The sequence below is a fragment of the Anoplopoma fimbria genome, chromosome 21, assembly GCF_027596085.1.
Source record: "Anoplopoma fimbria isolate UVic2021 breed Golden Eagle Sablefish chromosome 21, Afim_UVic_2022, whole genome shotgun sequence".
Classification (NCBI taxonomy): Eukaryota; Metazoa; Chordata; class Actinopteri; order Perciformes; family Anoplopomatidae; genus Anoplopoma; species Anoplopoma fimbria.
The window spans coordinates 6,290,161-6,306,769 of record NC_072469.1 but is presented as its reverse complement, the minus strand read 5'-3'; the positions used below and the strand labels follow the sequence as shown (position 1 = coordinate 6,306,769).

Here is a 16,609-nt window from a genome sequence, read left to right as displayed (position 1 = left end):
TACTGGAGAGGGTAGGAGAAGAGAAATAGCATGGCTAGTTTATTTCTTCTATTAGCATTAATTAAAGATAATAATACATCATTTAGCAGGTAATACATGTCCTGAAGCCTCCAGTAGGCGTATAGTTTTAATCTTTTTTAATCTGACGACTAAATCTTACACTGAAATAGACCCACTTTAGACCATTTTTATAAGACTTCTGGTCAGCTAAGTGTAGAGTGCTACAGCTCAGTGGTTCTCAACCTTGGGGGTCGGGACCCATTGAGGGGGTCACGTGATATATTTAAAGGGTCGCAAGAAGATTAACAGAGTAAGAAAGGTGGAAAAAAAAGTTTTCTTTTACCTCTTTGGGTCTTAAATGCAAATATCTGAGCTCACAACTTCTTATGTGTGCAACATGTGAACAGGTCAAACAAGCTTTTACATCATTCTAAATGGACCACAAGTCAAAAAGGTGGGGAACCACAGTTCTAAATAAATAACAGAGAGGACTGCAGGTGGTAAGGAGTGAATTTGCACAAACCTTTAAAAGTGAAGCTCCTCTGTCCTTGGTCGGAGGCCCCTAGAGGGTCTTGGACTCAGCAGCCTGAGTCGTGTTCCTCTGTCAGTGCAGCTCTTGCTCCTCTAATCCCACACCTCTCAAAGAGCAGCTAAAGGCTGAATCTGCGTAGAGGCCGTCAGCTGGTCAGTCTATTATGAGGGCTAAACCACTTATCCGTCCATATGGGAGGCAACAGGGGCACCTAACCTCGGCCGGCAGCCTGGTACGAAACAGTTCATCGCTCGACCAAAGGCCTAAATAAACAACGGGTAAACAAAATCTGGTGTTTACTGCATCAGGAGCAGATCAACAGCAGATACAAGTGGGTCATAATCACATGGGCGAGGAAGTTATTTAGCGTTTCGATTGCTCTTATCAGCCTATTTGACTTCTTGTTACAAAGTGAACAAGAGTACAGACACAAAGTATGCTGACTAACAGTATAAAATTGCATGTATAGACAAAGAGGCAGGTTTGACTTTGACAAAACAATCAAAAAGTGATAAAAAAGTATTTTTTAAGGAGGAAAGAGCTGCAGGAAACAGCCACATAAATATATATCGTATATATAAGTCAACAGAAAAATTAAATTAAGTTCTAAATGGTTATAATAATTTCATGAAATAAAACAGCACATTAAAAACTTGCTTTCTCATTGTGATGCTGAGAAATCACTTGTAACACCGGCCTGAGTTTGACAGTAGAGATCTACTGCCCTCAAAAGGCCAGAGAACGTCACTGCACCCAATTATCAAACATGACTCAACACTTTTTTCAGACCTTCATTAAGCCATCCATCATGGCCACAGTCTCACCGTTCACTGCACACAACTGCAATGCACTCGATTTAAGATGCCAAAATGACAAAACAAATGCTACACTTGTTTTATTTTTTAACATAAGAGATACAAAAAAAAAGAAAATCTTATTTACAATCAACATTTTTTAAAGACAATATTTAGGAAGGACATTTCAGTTCAGACGTGTCTTTTTCAGCTTGGAGTTGTCTGCTGCTGCTTTGCGCTTACGTGACGGAGTGCCTGGAGCTTCTTCAGAGGCAGCTTCTGTCAGGTGGTACAGCTCCATAGGCGGGATCGGCTCCTGTGTCAATGCAATAAAGCACACCTTTAACAGTGACCTGAAGTGACCTTACTTCTTGCAATATAAAGACATTAACAAATGATCTTAGATTTTGTTGTTCACAATAATATGAAACCAATCTAGTAATCATTTATTTGAAAAGCTTCTCTCACCTGCATGAGGTAGTCTGCGATGTACTCTGGCTTCAAGCATGTGACTCCGTTGGAAGTGGCCTCTGACACATCGACTCTGAAGTCTCCGGGCTTCAGCCGGCTGAAGTCTGCAAACAGGTGAGTGGCCTCCTTGTACAAGGACGGGGAGGGACTGGGCAACACCTGTAGAGAGAGAAATTACAGGTGAGAACTATGGCTTCACTACGTTTACAGAAAAATACACGTGTACTTCTTTGTGAAAATATAGAATTGGAGAGGCAAGGGGAATGTAGCTTCTCTACGTCGTTGTGATCTTTTTGATGTGTGCTCCAACATCTGATTAAATCATTTGCCTTTTTGGTTAGCTTTCTATTGTCAGCACTTTGTTCTTGCCTGATAGGCCTCTATAGTTAGAATTTCAGTGTTTTATAGCAGATGTGAGTCACCTCGTCTAAAACAGAGACCAGCAAATGTCATATTTAATGACTGTTGTTTAGGAGTCATCTCTCAACAAAACTGATCACAAGGCAAGAAATGTTCACAATCTCTACAGGGTCACTGTTTAAGATGCTGTCTATAAAATAACCATCATCCTGTCTATAATACAATATAAACATGCTTATAATGTGTTATAATCTGCTTATAGCATTTTAAAATCATAGTTATAAGAACTCATAAATGTTCATAATGCTTTACAACATTATTCACAGCACATTATAAAGTATTTTATTATTGATTTATAAGCTCAAGTATCTTAATAATGTACTGTATTATAATTCCCATAGTTGTAATAAATTAGAATCTTTTTTTATAATGCATTATAATGTAATTATTGTAAGTGGGTGATTTAAGTGAAGTAATACAATTCCTGATATATAGGCAGATATAATTCATTACAAGCTGGTTATAAATCACTGTAAGTGGTTATTATTTACTTTAAATAAAGTGAAAAAATATTAAATCTATGCAAGACATCTCACATACACAAAATGTCTGTGAATGACCAGCAATCATGAAGTATTATGACACTTGACATTATATGTCATTATAAAATGCTTGATAATTATTGGGATTATTGTTATAAAGCATTATTACTAATTATAAATAAATAGGTCTATAAACAGATTATAACACATTATACGTATGTTTATAATGCATTAAATAAAGTACCACCAGATCTTTCTTTCTGATAGACGGTTAGCTGTTTGCCTGACTTTAAACCTGCAGTAGTGTTGAGTAAATACTGTTTGATTTAACACAACAAATAAACAAGCAGCAACCTTCGCCCGGCCAGACTGCAGTAACCGCCTGAAGCCTGATTCTCTGTTCTGGTCGATGTTCAGCATGACCGTCCATCCGCTGAAGGCTCCCTGAAAAACATATATATACATTTAATAATGCATAGAATACTTTAATACTCTAGTAGTAGATAAAAACAGATCAAATGACAGTGATGAGGACTGTTCTGTCGGCTGTAGGTACCCCTTGGTCAGAGCGCCCCTGCAGGTTTTTCCTCCAGCGCATGGCAGCCAACGCCAGTCTCCTCTGCTGGGAGGTGATGGAGGGCAACGCGTCCAGGATGGAGCTACTGCCCCACTCGTACTCATCCTCCTGGAACACACAGATAAGGAAATGTTAAGTATTATTCAGCATAAAAAATAACAACTGACCTTTTCTTGATTGTTAAAGAGATAAATTAACTTTGGAACTCTTTAAAACCTCTCGAGTGAACGAAAAAACGGTTGCGTATCGAATGGCAGGACTGTATGTCTTAGTTTCTGTAGATACATCTGGAGTTTTCATCATTTTGATGCCCTATATGCTTAAATTGTAGTTGGTTGGAATAGAGGTCAAACAGCCATGGTGGTTAGTTTGCAGAGTTACTATTTACTTTCCAATTTACGTCACAATTTTTGAATTTTTAAGAGAATCAATAATCTTTTATAGTTTCTGCAGATTATAACTGACACCTTTCAGATCATTTCATGTGAACCACAAGCCTGATACCAATTTCAAAATAAAATTAAGTAAATCTGTAAAAATAAACAGTATTTTTAGGAGAAAATAGTTCATGCAAAACCTGGTGGTCAGTATGAAGAACATATACATAACAGGACCTTAGCTAACATGCTACACATTTACAGGAGGAAAAACAAATAGGATGGCTTGAATTTATTCCTTCTATTAGCATTAATTAAAGATAACAATACATCATTTGCAGACAATATTTGTCCTGCAGGCTACAGTTGAATTCTTCTTTTTGTGAATAAAAAAACACTGCAATTATGAGTGTTAATAGTCATCTGCTAAGGGCACCAAATCATAAATATTCAGATCCTGACCTGGATGAAGCGATCCACAGAGCGGCAGGCCTCCAGGTACGAGCGGTGCAGGATCCATTTGCCCGCCGCCATGGCCGCCAGGTACTTCTCGTTACGCAGAGGAGTCCCTACGATGATGTGGGAGCAGCTGGGGTCGAAGGACTGCTTGTCCAGGACTACACCGCCTAAAATACCAAACCGAAATAAAGAGAAAGGAAATAAATAAAGAACTCTAAATAAGATATTCTGTAGCTAATATGTAGTTTTAGTTACAGATCTGATAATAAAAGACTGAAGAGTGTTATATAAATGTATGAACAGCTGTTAAAGTGCCCTTAAGCAAAAAAAAAACAATTCTCGTGGACTGTTTCATGCATTCAATCTGCCCCTTTTTTCTCAAAGGAATACTTCATCAACAATATGACCGTTTGTATTTCAATTACTCACTCTGTGTTACCTTGAGTTCTGAATCATTTCTCGCATGCCTTTCAAGGTGAACAGAGAATAACAAAACTGAGAAAATTCTTTACGTATTAAAGTAAATGAAGACTACTATCCAAATCTCATTTATCCAGTCCTATGCTCATTACTTCTTAAACAAATGCATCTTAACCTAAACCTTATTATTTAAAAATCTTCTGCATTTACAGTCTCATTCTTGCTCAGGCGCGCTACTGTTCCATGCAATCCTGAATTGTTGTGTCACTTTGTGGGTAAAGTATTTCTTTAATGTTACTCTTTGTAAATGCTGCATCTTGTTTGAGAATACTGAGCTCGCGACAAGAAACATCTGCAGGAGGAAATATTCCCAGACCCTAGAGGCAGTTCCTCCTTTTAGTCAGCAGGGATTAGCTCCTCTGACTTCAGGCCTGTGATGCGTTACTGCAGCGTGATGAAACACTGTTCGAGCTCATTAGGTGGAAGACTCACCAAGTTCCTCTATGAGGTGACTGTAATCAATGCGTTCCTGAGGGCTGAGGGAGGACAGCTGAAATCTGGGCGGCTGCTTCTCTTCCTCACGCGCTTCCTGAGAGAAAAGATGGAACCGTTTTAAAAAAGACCGTATTTCAGATATATATGAATGTTCTTCTTGTTATGTCTTGTTGTTAATGTAAACAAGAATCTTCACCTGTGGCTCCGGGGCAACGGGGGGGTTGGCCAGAGGGAAGGCGATGCTGGGGGCTTTGGGAGTGAGGATGTCATTTTGTTCCTCCTCTGTTGGAGCCGTCGTGACACTCTGGCCCATGTGCTGATCGATTACGTCACAAGCAGCTGTGAGAGGACACAGTTATTACAGTAGAAGTCAAGTGCATTAGTTAGAAGCCATGTTGTTTCATTGTATATGTTTTTGTTGTAAGTACTCTTTTCAGATGCAGGTAAATAAACAAACCGATCTAACTACAACGTGAGACTTCTCTGCAGGATTGATTTGCACCAGCTATTCCTAAATCCAACATTAAGTTTATGTGTTAAGTCCTTCCTAGACTCATGGTAACTATCAACACGTTTCTAACTAGTCACTTACTAAGTGGGGTTGCACCATTACAACTTAATGTCTTTGGTTGTAAAGACTTTACAAGTAAATTGGTTGCTTGGAAACATCAGCAGGGTGTCAATCAAAACCATTTAAGTATGTTAAATAGTCTCTGTAGCATCACAAACTGTAGCATAACTGACAAAATGAATATTATTATTATTGAAATAAACTGCCAATCATTTGCAAATCTAAGTATTACGTAGTTTTATTCAATTACGTATAATTGGAGAACTTAACAGTTTTGATTTGGCCGTTTTAACTAAATATTACTGTTTTGTTAAGTTCAGTTATTGTTAATCAAATGTATCTCCAATTCTAAATGGGTCATAATAATAGCATGATTACATAAGTAGTAATCAGTAGTTGTGAATCGTCAATAACAACTAATCTCAAAGTAAAAACCTGTTTATAGTTTATAACTCTTCACTTAGTAAACACTTAAATTATAACTACTGTGATCTCTTACCCATCTCCACCAGCTCAGAGTCCGTCATGGAGTCCCTGAACTGATGGCCGCTCTCTGCAGTGGGAGGAGGTGGAGGTCCGAGCGGATCAGAGTGTTGTGACGGACTACCAGGCCACTGTAAGTTATCAGCCAGCTTGGCTCTCTCCTCTCTGGCTGTAGGGTCGTCCCAAACTATCTGTTCACTCTGAGATGGCTCTGTGTTGATGTCCAGAGCTGCTTCTCTAGGAACCCTGAAATCAGGACGGAATGAGGTGAATTTATTTGGATGAGGACGTGTGTGAACTTGGTATCCATTAACTACGAGTAAAAATTTGCTCCACACTTTAATGAACTGACCTTTTTCATTCAATATACATAGAAATTGGTACACTGTATAGGTTTTACAGCACAACAACAGTCCTAAAAATGTAACCAGTTTGCTTTGAGATGAACAAACTATCTTCTCACTACATGGCTTCCTTACCTCAGAGCTTCCAGAGTACGTCTGCTCCCACAGCGTCCGAACCGGCTCCCATCAGGTGTGTGCGGTCTCGAGTCGGCTCCTCCTGATCCCATCCTGCTGAGTCTGACCGAGGTACGCCTCCCTGTCGTCAGCTTGGTGGCTGACATGATCTCCTGGAGCTGTCTCTGCAGGTTCTCTCTCATTTCTAGAGTCTCTGAAAGATCTGGACACAAGAGATAATCAAACGCACGAATCAGCATCTTCTTTAAACAAGCTTCGTGGAAATGAATGAAAGTTGTAAAAAGACACCCACCGCTTCTGTCTGCAGCATCGTTCGTGTCTTCTTGATCTACGCTTCCGTCGCTTACACGGCGTAAAGTTGTGGTTTCTTCTGTGGCAATGTGTCCAGACTGAGTGACAAACAGAAGGACAATTACATGAGACACTCCTGCATCAATAACGTAACTTTATATTTAGACGTTACTAATAACATATTCGTTCCTGCAGAACAGTATCCAATGTCTCGGTGAATTAATATCAATATTTAGACCCACCTTCTCGTCCTTTGTCTCTGTGATGTCTTTGAGTTGGGTTCGTGTAAAAGGTGGAGACCTCTGAGAGTTGTTGGGCACCTGGCTGAGGTTGAGGCTCATCTTGGGGTTGTAGGTGAAAGGGTAGAGAGACTCGGGGACGTGCTTCTGTTCCTCGGCACACTGCTCAAGACGACATGGCACACATTCAAAAACAGAAGCTTATTAGACACGAGAAAACATTTAATGAAACAAGGATGAGGGGAAACATAGCTGAATTTGTCTGCAAAATAACATTTAAATTTCCAAATTATTTTTATTTACTTATTTATTCTTGTATTTATTTGTCTTCATATTTCTCATTTAGTTACTTATTTTCTTTTACAGATTTATCCTTTTTTATGGCATTCCCATGACTAAATATGACCTTTATTGGGCATGAATATATTTTGACTTAATAACAAACTAAATCAAGAGTATTGAGTACTGTAGTTGGTCTCCTAATTATTTTAACTAATTCTTTGTACTTTTGTTGAGCATTTTTCTACATTGATAACCAGCTGCAAACTTACCCATTCATTTTAGAGCTGAAACCATTGATTTATTGAGCAACATAAAACAAATCCCAAACTATTTAATAAGCAAAAATGCCAATGATCATGTTTTTTGTTCTAGCTTCTCAAAATGCTTTTGTCTGTTTTAACTAATTAAAATATATATTATGAATATTTTGGATATTGGAACTGTTGGTTAGTCAGACCAAACATTGTCAAAAGTGTGAACTTGGGCTCTGAAAAACTATATGGGCATTTTTTTACCATCTTTAGTCAATTTCTTAAATAAACATGAATAAAACACTACAATCAATCAATTCATTCACAAAATAATCAACTGATTAATTGACACTGAAAACAATCATTAGTTCCAGTCCTTATTCATTTAAAAGTTCAAAACTATGAACTGCTCTACAGATTTGTTAATATCTTCCTTTTCAGTGCAGTTAAGAGTAAAAACAAGTTGAGCAGTACATTAAAGAACTTGGGTTATATTTATATTTGTTACTGGGAAACGTACAGCCTCCAGCCAGTACTGGGAGACCACATGCAGCCCTCTCTCCTTCACTCCTCTGTATTCCCGGGTGTTGTCCCCCACACGGCCCTGGTAGATGTAGTGTGTCACTGTATCGTCACAAGCCCACCTAGAAACAAGTCCAGGAAGAAATGTTTGTACAACTTGCATCCATATTTACTAAAATATAAATTAAAAACAATATCTGCAACCAATAACACTTGTCAAGACTGTTTTATAACAAAAAATGTTTGACTAATTCTTAAATTGAAGTTTGCAAAAACGTGTTAAATACCTGAAGTCGGCTCCGAGCGAGGCAGCGATGGCATTGAGTTCACTTTGCATTTTGCTCAGCTTCTTCCCCACACAGACCACAACACCAGTCAGAGGGCCGGCTTCTTTTTCTGGGACCTTACAAATGATAATACTTTTGTTATAAGATTTATAAGATTTCTGGAATTATAAAGGTTCCTTCATTAGCTGTATTTGCCAAATTAGATTGAAAAAGATTTTGAGATTAAACCACTAATGTCAAGTTTACAAACAGGCATACTGTATTTTTATGTATTTCAGTTTACCTCCTTCTCAGTCGTCTTGGTAAATTGGGGGCTAGCAGTGATGGCTTGCATATCTGAGGTGCTATTTCGGCTGCTATTGGCGATAGACACCTTCAGGTTCCTGTTGATGACATCAGTCAGTGGGGTCTCCACCCTCTCTGCTGGTTTGGATTTACCCCCTGGAGTCTCCAATGCTCCTCGTGCATCCTTAACAAAAGGAACAGTGCATGTATTTTACAGGACGATCTATTAAATATCAATGCACAAGAAGCTAAAATTGATATTCTATCACTAGATACTGTTGCTACTCATCGGGTCCCAACCTTAAAGTTGAAAGTCGGCCTGAACAGCTGGTCTCTGCTGAGGAACCGAGAGGGAGTGTCCAGCTGCAGGGAGGCCTCCTTCTCAGGGGGGTTCTTTCTGCCGCTCCCCTGGTTTTGTTTGGGGGTGCTGATGTCCCCTTTGGGCTTCATCTCGTCCAACACAGAGCGTAACACTTTGCTCCGGAGGCGACCTAAATCCAGCGGAGTAACGGCCTTACCGCTCTGGAGACCCAGCAAAGGGATCTCTGGAGACCAAAGTGCTGGAGGAGGCATCGCTGGCTTCTGGGAGCCACCGACAAAACTCTCATCATCCCTCTCTGTAGGAGAAGAAAAGAAAAATCAATGTTATAGAACAGGAAACAAAGAATTCACTACAGAATCACAACCAACAATGATGATAGCCAAATTGAATATTTACATCACATTAAGGCTTTAATCAAGACACTTTTCTAACCTGGTGATGGCGGCAGGTCAACCAGAAAACGCCCCTCCTCTGCCCTCTGGCCGGTCCGAGCAGACTCTAGTATCCAGTGCATGGTGACGGCTGGAAGCCCCCATTTCTTTGCTGCTTGGTACTTTGTGCCTTCGGGGCTCTGCAGCACCAGATGAGAGCTCGCCAGCATCCCTTTCTTCTGGTTGGCCAGGCGGACAAAGTAATCCTGGACACTGCAGGAGGGAGAGAAGAAGAGATTTAAAAATAGGTAGTTCACAAAGGAAAGACAGGACACATGAGGGTAAAAGTATGCAGGAGGGAGAACAGAAATCAATTGTGTTAGAACAACGTGTGCAACTGAGAACTTCTCCTACACTGATTTAGCCACAGATCAGGACCTCATACAGCTAGAAACATGTACCAGGGATATTCTACTTTTGACATTCTCGTCCTGAACACGGATAACAAGTACAATATACTTACAACTACTTATATTGTTACTATTTTTTTTAGTATAGGGAAGGTCAGGATATATTTTTTTATATAGAGCAAATGATAACAAAACAATATCAAACAATACAACAAAAAACTATTTAAAAACAATAAAAAGCAACGGATATTCAATTTGAGTAGACAAAAAAAAAATCTATCATTCTTTCTTTCTTTTTTTTTAACATAAAACACTGGGACAATTCTATGATTTGTGCTGTATAAATTAATTTGCCTTTTGTATTAGACTCTTTGACCTAATCAATTTAGAAAAGGTAAACACCCAACACTCCTGCAGCTTTTAATCTTTACACTGTGTAAGGGTGTTTCGATCAGGATCTTTGGGTCTGATACAGAATACGGGGTCTATTAAAGCCTTTTATGTATCGCATAGCATTATGTATTCATCTATTCTTAACAAGATTGTTTAGGAATTATTAAAATTTAGAGATGAGAAAGTATCTCATGTATGTTAAGAATGTATTTCTGATAAATGTTTTGGTTGCATTTCTTCATTGGGGATTTCCATGGAACACCCCTTGTAATATTATTGTCTTTTTTCTGCTAGAACTGCCGGACTTGTGAATCCATTACAGCGGCACATAGAGAAATTGTCTCTCTTGTTTTGCATCATCTGATCAGCTCTTCTGATCGGCCGTCATAGAGGCCGAAGATCAAATTATTTAGAACAAATATCGGCCGATAACAAGCCGTAGAAAATCGATTACCGCACCTTTAATGTAGCATAAAAGTAGAACAGCAGTGAGGTCGGACTACAATGTTACTTACTTGGCTCCAAGGTGCTTGGCCAGCTCCACCAAAGACTCCCTCTCTGCTCCTGTGAACTGGCTGACGGAGAGAACGCAATCTTTGAGAGGAAAACGTCCGTCCATCAGAGGAACAGGTGTGAACAAAGGGTTGGAGGAAAGCTGCAGGACACACTCCTTCTCCACACACATGGCCTGAAAATGAACCAAAAACAAAGCACACCGGTCAGGTATCAAACTTACAAAGCATTGTCATAGCACACAGAACTGATGAAGAAAAAAAGCATGTATTTCAAAATCAGTGGAATGTAATTGTGTCGGGCTGCAGCAATTATTTTCAAACATTACAAAAAATGTGAAAAAGGCCCATCACAAGTTCCCAGAGGCCAAGTTGACGTCTTTTAAAGCCTTGTTTAGTGCAAAAGCTAGTCATAGACTCAGTTTCAATTGGATAGGATATGAAAAAGAAGCTTGAACCAAAGAATGTTGAGCTTTCTTTTTCTTCCTGATAATTAACCAAGACAATGGAAGAAAAAAAAAATTGCTGATTTCTGCTAATTTTATTAATATTGACTCATTGTTTTCAGCTCAAAATTTGAGTGTGTTGCCTCAAAAATTAGACAAGTAACAAAGACGATTAACAAAAAATTAATATTTGCCCCTTTGTTCGACAAGTTGTCACTGAAACCCACAAGAATGCCAAACCCTTCCTCTCTACACAGATACATCTAAAGCAGTATAACTATGATCTTACCAGCCAGGTATCAGTGACCACCTCGTCCACTGTTGCCTCCACTGAACATCCCAACAGCGGGACCACTGCATAGTCTGCCACAACACGTGTACGGCCCATCAGCACCCTGCCTCCATTTTCTGTCACCAGTAGGGAGAGCTGGGTCTCTGCCTCGGCACCGAAGCCCACAAGAAGAAAACATTTCCCAAAGAACAGGCCTGCCCCGCTGGCTTCCTGCAGGGTGGAGTCTGGCTCTGGTCCTCTGGTGAGGTTTGGCGCCCAGGGTTCAGCAGATGTACTGATGGACTTCCTGCTGTAGCCCTCTGCTGGTGGGGGCATGTCCACTGGAGGATAAAAGGAAGATGAGATTAGCTGTAATATATAAAATGATATCTTGTAAAATCTCTAAATGGTGTCCATTAAAACCGAGCTAGTTATTTAACAACAGATACCTACCTACTGTAGGGTCATCATCCATGTACTGAGAGAGCAGATCTTCCTCTGCTCTTGTCTGCCTGGGAGTGCTGGGACTGGCTGCAGGGGGACCAGCTGACTGCCGGGAGGTGAGAGTGCGGCGGGCAGACACAGATACAGCAGCCGGGGCCAGAGGCAGACAGTCAGGGTGGAGGTAACTCGCTTCTGGGAGTAGACTGGCTTCGTTGAAACTGTCCAGCAGCCACTGCACAGTTACTACATGAGGTCTGAGAAGCAACAAACAGACATGACATCAAAATCATAATCTCGTTGTTATTGCATATGGCATACATTTTAGCAAGGGTGTGAGTTACTAAAGTTCAACCACCGCTCTCAAAATAAGTCTGAGTTTCTGTGTTGTACAGAAACTCTGACCCTTATGGACAAAAATGTCCCTTAAAGACATCATTTTTCACCCCAAGGCCTAACAGAATAAAATCATACATTCCATTATATCATCTTCAAATATAGTTTTTAGTATTTACCGCCAGGAGCTCCAACAACATTTCAAGAAGCACAAAACTGAGGCTGTAATTAACACTGATAGTGAAAAATTAACAGTGGCATTATGTAAAAAAAAAATTATGTCGGTCAAATAAATGGTACTCAGTGAAATAGGAAAATAATAGCAATACATCATTTTATGGCAATTTTTTGACAGAGACATCAGAGCAACTATTTTTTTTAAAGTGACACACAGTGTTTAAAAACTTGCTATAGGTAAAGATGCAATAAATACTATGTAAAGTAATCATTTTTGCAGGTCAGACCTATGTGTTGCTTTAGATAGAAAATTCTTGAGGTCCTGGTCCAGCTCTCCCATCACCACATGTGTGAGTTCCTCACTGGGCTGGTTGAAGCGCAGACCTCCTGCAGCGTTCACAAGACGCCTCAGCTTCTCCAGTTTCTTCCCCGGCAGGCCACACAGGTACATCTGCACAACAGTTAACAAAGGGTGAAATAAAGCCTGATCTATGTCTTTCACACTATAGTGAAAATAGAAATATCCACACTGTATAAAAAGGAACATTCTTTTGTTTACCTTACAACCATCAAATATATCATCAGCTGGGCAGACGGTGAGATCCAGAGTATCAATGGGGTCTGGAGCGTCCAGGCGGCTGATGGTGCCGTTAGTGAGGGCGGTGTCATTTATTGTCATGCTAGCGTTCACAGAGATGTGGCTCAAGCCCAGCAGAGATTGACCCTCTAGAGAAAGAAAACATGATTCTTCAATACAATATATTACAGACTGACAAAAATACAGAACACAACAAACACCTATCAGCCTGTGGCTCACCTTCCTTCTTGTTGGTGCCAGTGGGGGTTGAAGTGTGCGGTCGAGTGGTCTTCGATGTGTTACGCTCCACAATGTACCTGCTCTCGTCTTGACAAAAGCCCTTCTCTATGCTGTCAAACAGCCAGTGCAGAGACACGCAATACACGTTCCACTTCCTTGCACACTCGTACTTCTGACCTGCAAACAAATACAAATACTTACAAAAGATACTGGTAGCTATAATGGAACCCATTGTGGTGAAACTGCTGGTGACTTACCTGTCGGCTCACTGACGATGAGGTGTGTGCACTCGTTCATTTTGAGCTGACCGGTGTAGTTGGCTCCATGCTGATCACAGAGCCGCTGCACCTCTTTACGCTCAGTGCTGGAGAGGCCAGTCACACAAACAGTGCAGCCACGCAGCACAGGACACAGATAGTCTTCAATGGGTAGATCTGTATACCTGAATAGACTGAAGGAGGCAGAACGAGGTGTTAATTGTCATCTAAAGTTTTTTTTTCATAATCACAAGAGTTATAATAAAATTGTCACAATGTCATATAACAATTGTATAACTTCTTTGATGCACTAATTTTAGTTAGATTGACTGGTAAACCATCAAATCCTGAAGGTTCTTAATAAATGGTGCAAGATAGAGTTTATTTGGCCAAGAAAACATCACAAAACGATCTGTATGCATCTTTCTACATAGATGTTGGGCCAGAAATGACAGATTTAATAACAGTGCATACCTGTTTTGAGATTTCTCCCAGCAAGCTTTGACCCAAGTGGGCAGCAGGACGGGTTTACCCAGGCTGGCTGCTACCAGGTATTTCTTGCTTCCCACCTCTCCGGTTACCAGGTGTGTAACTGATACATTTAGATCAAGATAGACCCGTCCACCCATGAGTTGCACCAGATCCATCACCTCTGCCTGTAGAGAGAGACGGACACAAACGCATTATTACAGAACACTTAAGAATGCACTGTGCTGTGCTTTCCCTACTCATAACCCCCTATGGAGAAGATTAATTGTGCTCTATGTTTAACTTTTCGTATGTATTTAGGGATGTACATCTATGTACCATTATAAGGATTAGCTTTCATATCGTCACCTTCCTAAAATAATGGCCCAAGTCATTTTTTCAGGTTTTTCAGAAAACACAAAAAGAATGGCCTAAGTCAGACTCTTGACATAGGCCATTATACTACAGGGGTAGAATCACATGATCTGTTCAGGTGAGGATGTAGGTGATTTTACCAGAGGTGGCCATCATCATGAGTAGATGATTTAGGCAACAAAATCATTTTTGTCAAAAAATGACTTAGGCCATTATTTTAGGAAGGTGACGACATGAATATGTCCTTTTCAGACTTTTACTATTAACTGCAAAGAATATTATGCATGCTATGAAAAGTATGTCTTTGTACCCTGCGACTCCATAACAAAGATTAAGGCTACATTAGTTTACATGTCATAATAGCTCTATTCCGTGTTCTCTAAAATTATATTCATTAATACATATTCATATAGCTACAACAGGCAGCTGAGACAGACACCTAATAAATCCCCACATAACCACCCTGCCTAACACAGACCATTAAAAAGATCTCTTTGATTTGTATCTGACTAACATCATTCAGATTAAAACCGTAACTTTTATTCTATTTCAATTATTGCTTCATGTTTTATGTCCAAATCAGTAATACACTCCCTGATATCTTTGGCATTTCTGAGACAGCCAATTTAAAAGGAGCAACAATTAAAAAAACATAACCTTTATTTTAATAAAATTGTGCTTCTAATTGATTCATGTTTTATGTCTAAAACATTAATGCACTCCCTGATGTCTTTGTCATTTATTCGACTGCTTATTTAAAAGGAGCAACAATTTGAAAAGCATCACACACAGTGATCTTACCCGTGTTGCTTTATCCAAACTGGTGCAGGAAACAGTGATGTCAGCCATGGCCATGTTATAAACAGGCGTCTCCGCTTTGGGGACGCAATGCTGCTTCTGCAGGCAGTACAACACCACCAGAGGACTCACCACTCTGCAGCCAAGCTACAAGTCACATAACAAAGAGGGAGAAAGAGAATCATTAATGTCTGTGACAGGGCTTCACCGAATGGGGCGGCTGTGGTGTAGTGGAGAGTAAGGTAGTTCTCCAATCAGAGGGTCGGTGGTCGGGTCGGTGGTTCGATGTGTCCTTGGGCAAGACACTTAACCCCAAGTTGCTCCTGAAGGCTTGCCATCGGTGTGGACTGGATGTTGCATGAATGTTAGTTAGAGTCTGATGGTGGCACCTTGCATGGTAGCCTGTCATCAGTGTGTGAATGGGTGAATGATATGTAATATACTACTGATTGTAAGTCGCTTTGGATAAAAGCGTCTGCTAAATGACTGTAATGTGATTCACATGAAACTCAGGACCCAGGTTTTGATGTCACAAATATTGAGTGAGACCTTTTTGCAGTGCAGGAAGGCCGGAGAGGTGAAGCTGCTGAGGACGAACAGAGACTTGTCCTTCTGGTCCATCTGGAAAACTGCATCTTCATCGATGGTTTTCAGGTACTTATCAGACTGCAGCTCCAAAATGGCCTGTGTCAACAATAGAAAAACATCATTACCACACTGGCAAAACCATGAATGAGATATTTGATAGTGGATTTACCTCATAAGCTTTGACAGCATGCTCTGTTTTCTCTGCTCTGCTTTCCACAAACTTCACAATGAAGCCTTCCCTGTCTCCTGTGGACATGGCTCCCTGAATAAAGACAAGTATATATATAAAAAAAAGACATTTCATTAATGTTTGTTATTATGGCATTCACTTTAAAAAGCATTACACCATAATGTTACTGTCTTAGACTGGTGGTAACGTACCTGTTCTCTGAGGGACCGTCAGACAAATAGGAAAGGGACTATATGACGTCAGCTGGGTAACCTCCTCAAACACACGTAATAACGTTCAAAATATCAAATAACATTCTTATTCATATCATCATAATATCATCTACGTAGTGTTAATTAAAAGGTCTGTACATTTCCTTTTCATTTAATGATACCGGCTTAGCAGAAATTGAAAGATCAGCTTTGTTGTTGTTATTCGCGCCAACGACGCAATATCCGGTGTTGCCTTCTAATTCGGCCGTGTGGAGTCGGACTCTGAGATAGAAAGGTTCCGCAGCGTCTACGTTTAATATTCAACGCATGAGTGTAATTATAAAAATGCACTAGAATTTAAGTTACAGTACCAGTCAACAGTTTGGACACACCTTCTCATTCAATGGTTTTTCTTTATTTTTATTTGTTTCTACATTGTAGATTAATATTGAAGACATCCAAACTATGAAGGAACACATATGGAATTATGTGGTAAACAAACAAATGCTCAACAAACCAGAATATGTTT

At 39.9% G+C, this 16,609-nt stretch overlaps 1 protein-coding gene across 5 annotated transcripts; it reads right to left on the bottom strand.

Annotated features, from left to right (window-relative positions):
* Positions 1-1,412: 1,412 nt before the first annotated feature.
* topbp1 (DNA topoisomerase II binding protein 1) lies at positions 1,413-16,349 on the bottom strand. 5 transcript variants are annotated; one of them, XM_054623200.1, is made up of 29 exons: positions 16,240-16,349; positions 16,081-16,144; positions 15,869-15,961; positions 15,661-15,795; positions 15,115-15,258; positions 13,945-14,126; positions 13,471-13,664; positions 13,214-13,390; positions 12,956-13,122; positions 12,684-12,847; positions 11,896-12,140; positions 11,461-11,783; positions 10,729-10,901; positions 9,472-9,683; positions 9,018-9,334; positions 8,716-8,901; positions 8,433-8,548; positions 8,144-8,267; positions 7,094-7,252; positions 6,853-6,949; positions 6,561-6,762; positions 6,098-6,327; positions 5,224-5,366; positions 5,025-5,121; positions 4,116-4,279; positions 3,256-3,384; positions 3,054-3,143; positions 1,795-1,956; positions 1,413-1,642 (listed from the first exon to the last, which is right to left on the bottom strand). In XM_054623200.1, the coding sequence occupies exons 3-29, from the start codon at positions 15,953-15,955 to the stop codon at positions 1,514-1,516; spliced, it is 4,548 nt and encodes a 1,515-aa protein (XP_054479175.1). In that variant the 5' UTR covers positions 15,956-15,961; positions 16,081-16,144; positions 16,240-16,349; the 3' UTR covers positions 1,413-1,513. The 5 variants fall into 5 exon arrangements, with proteins under 5 accessions (XP_054479175.1, XP_054479174.1, XP_054479176.1 ...); XM_054623199.1 differs by having other exon boundaries at positions 16,081-16,141; XM_054623201.1 differs by having other exon boundaries at positions 16,081-16,141; positions 16,263-16,349.
* Positions 16,350-16,609: the final 260 nt, after the last annotated feature.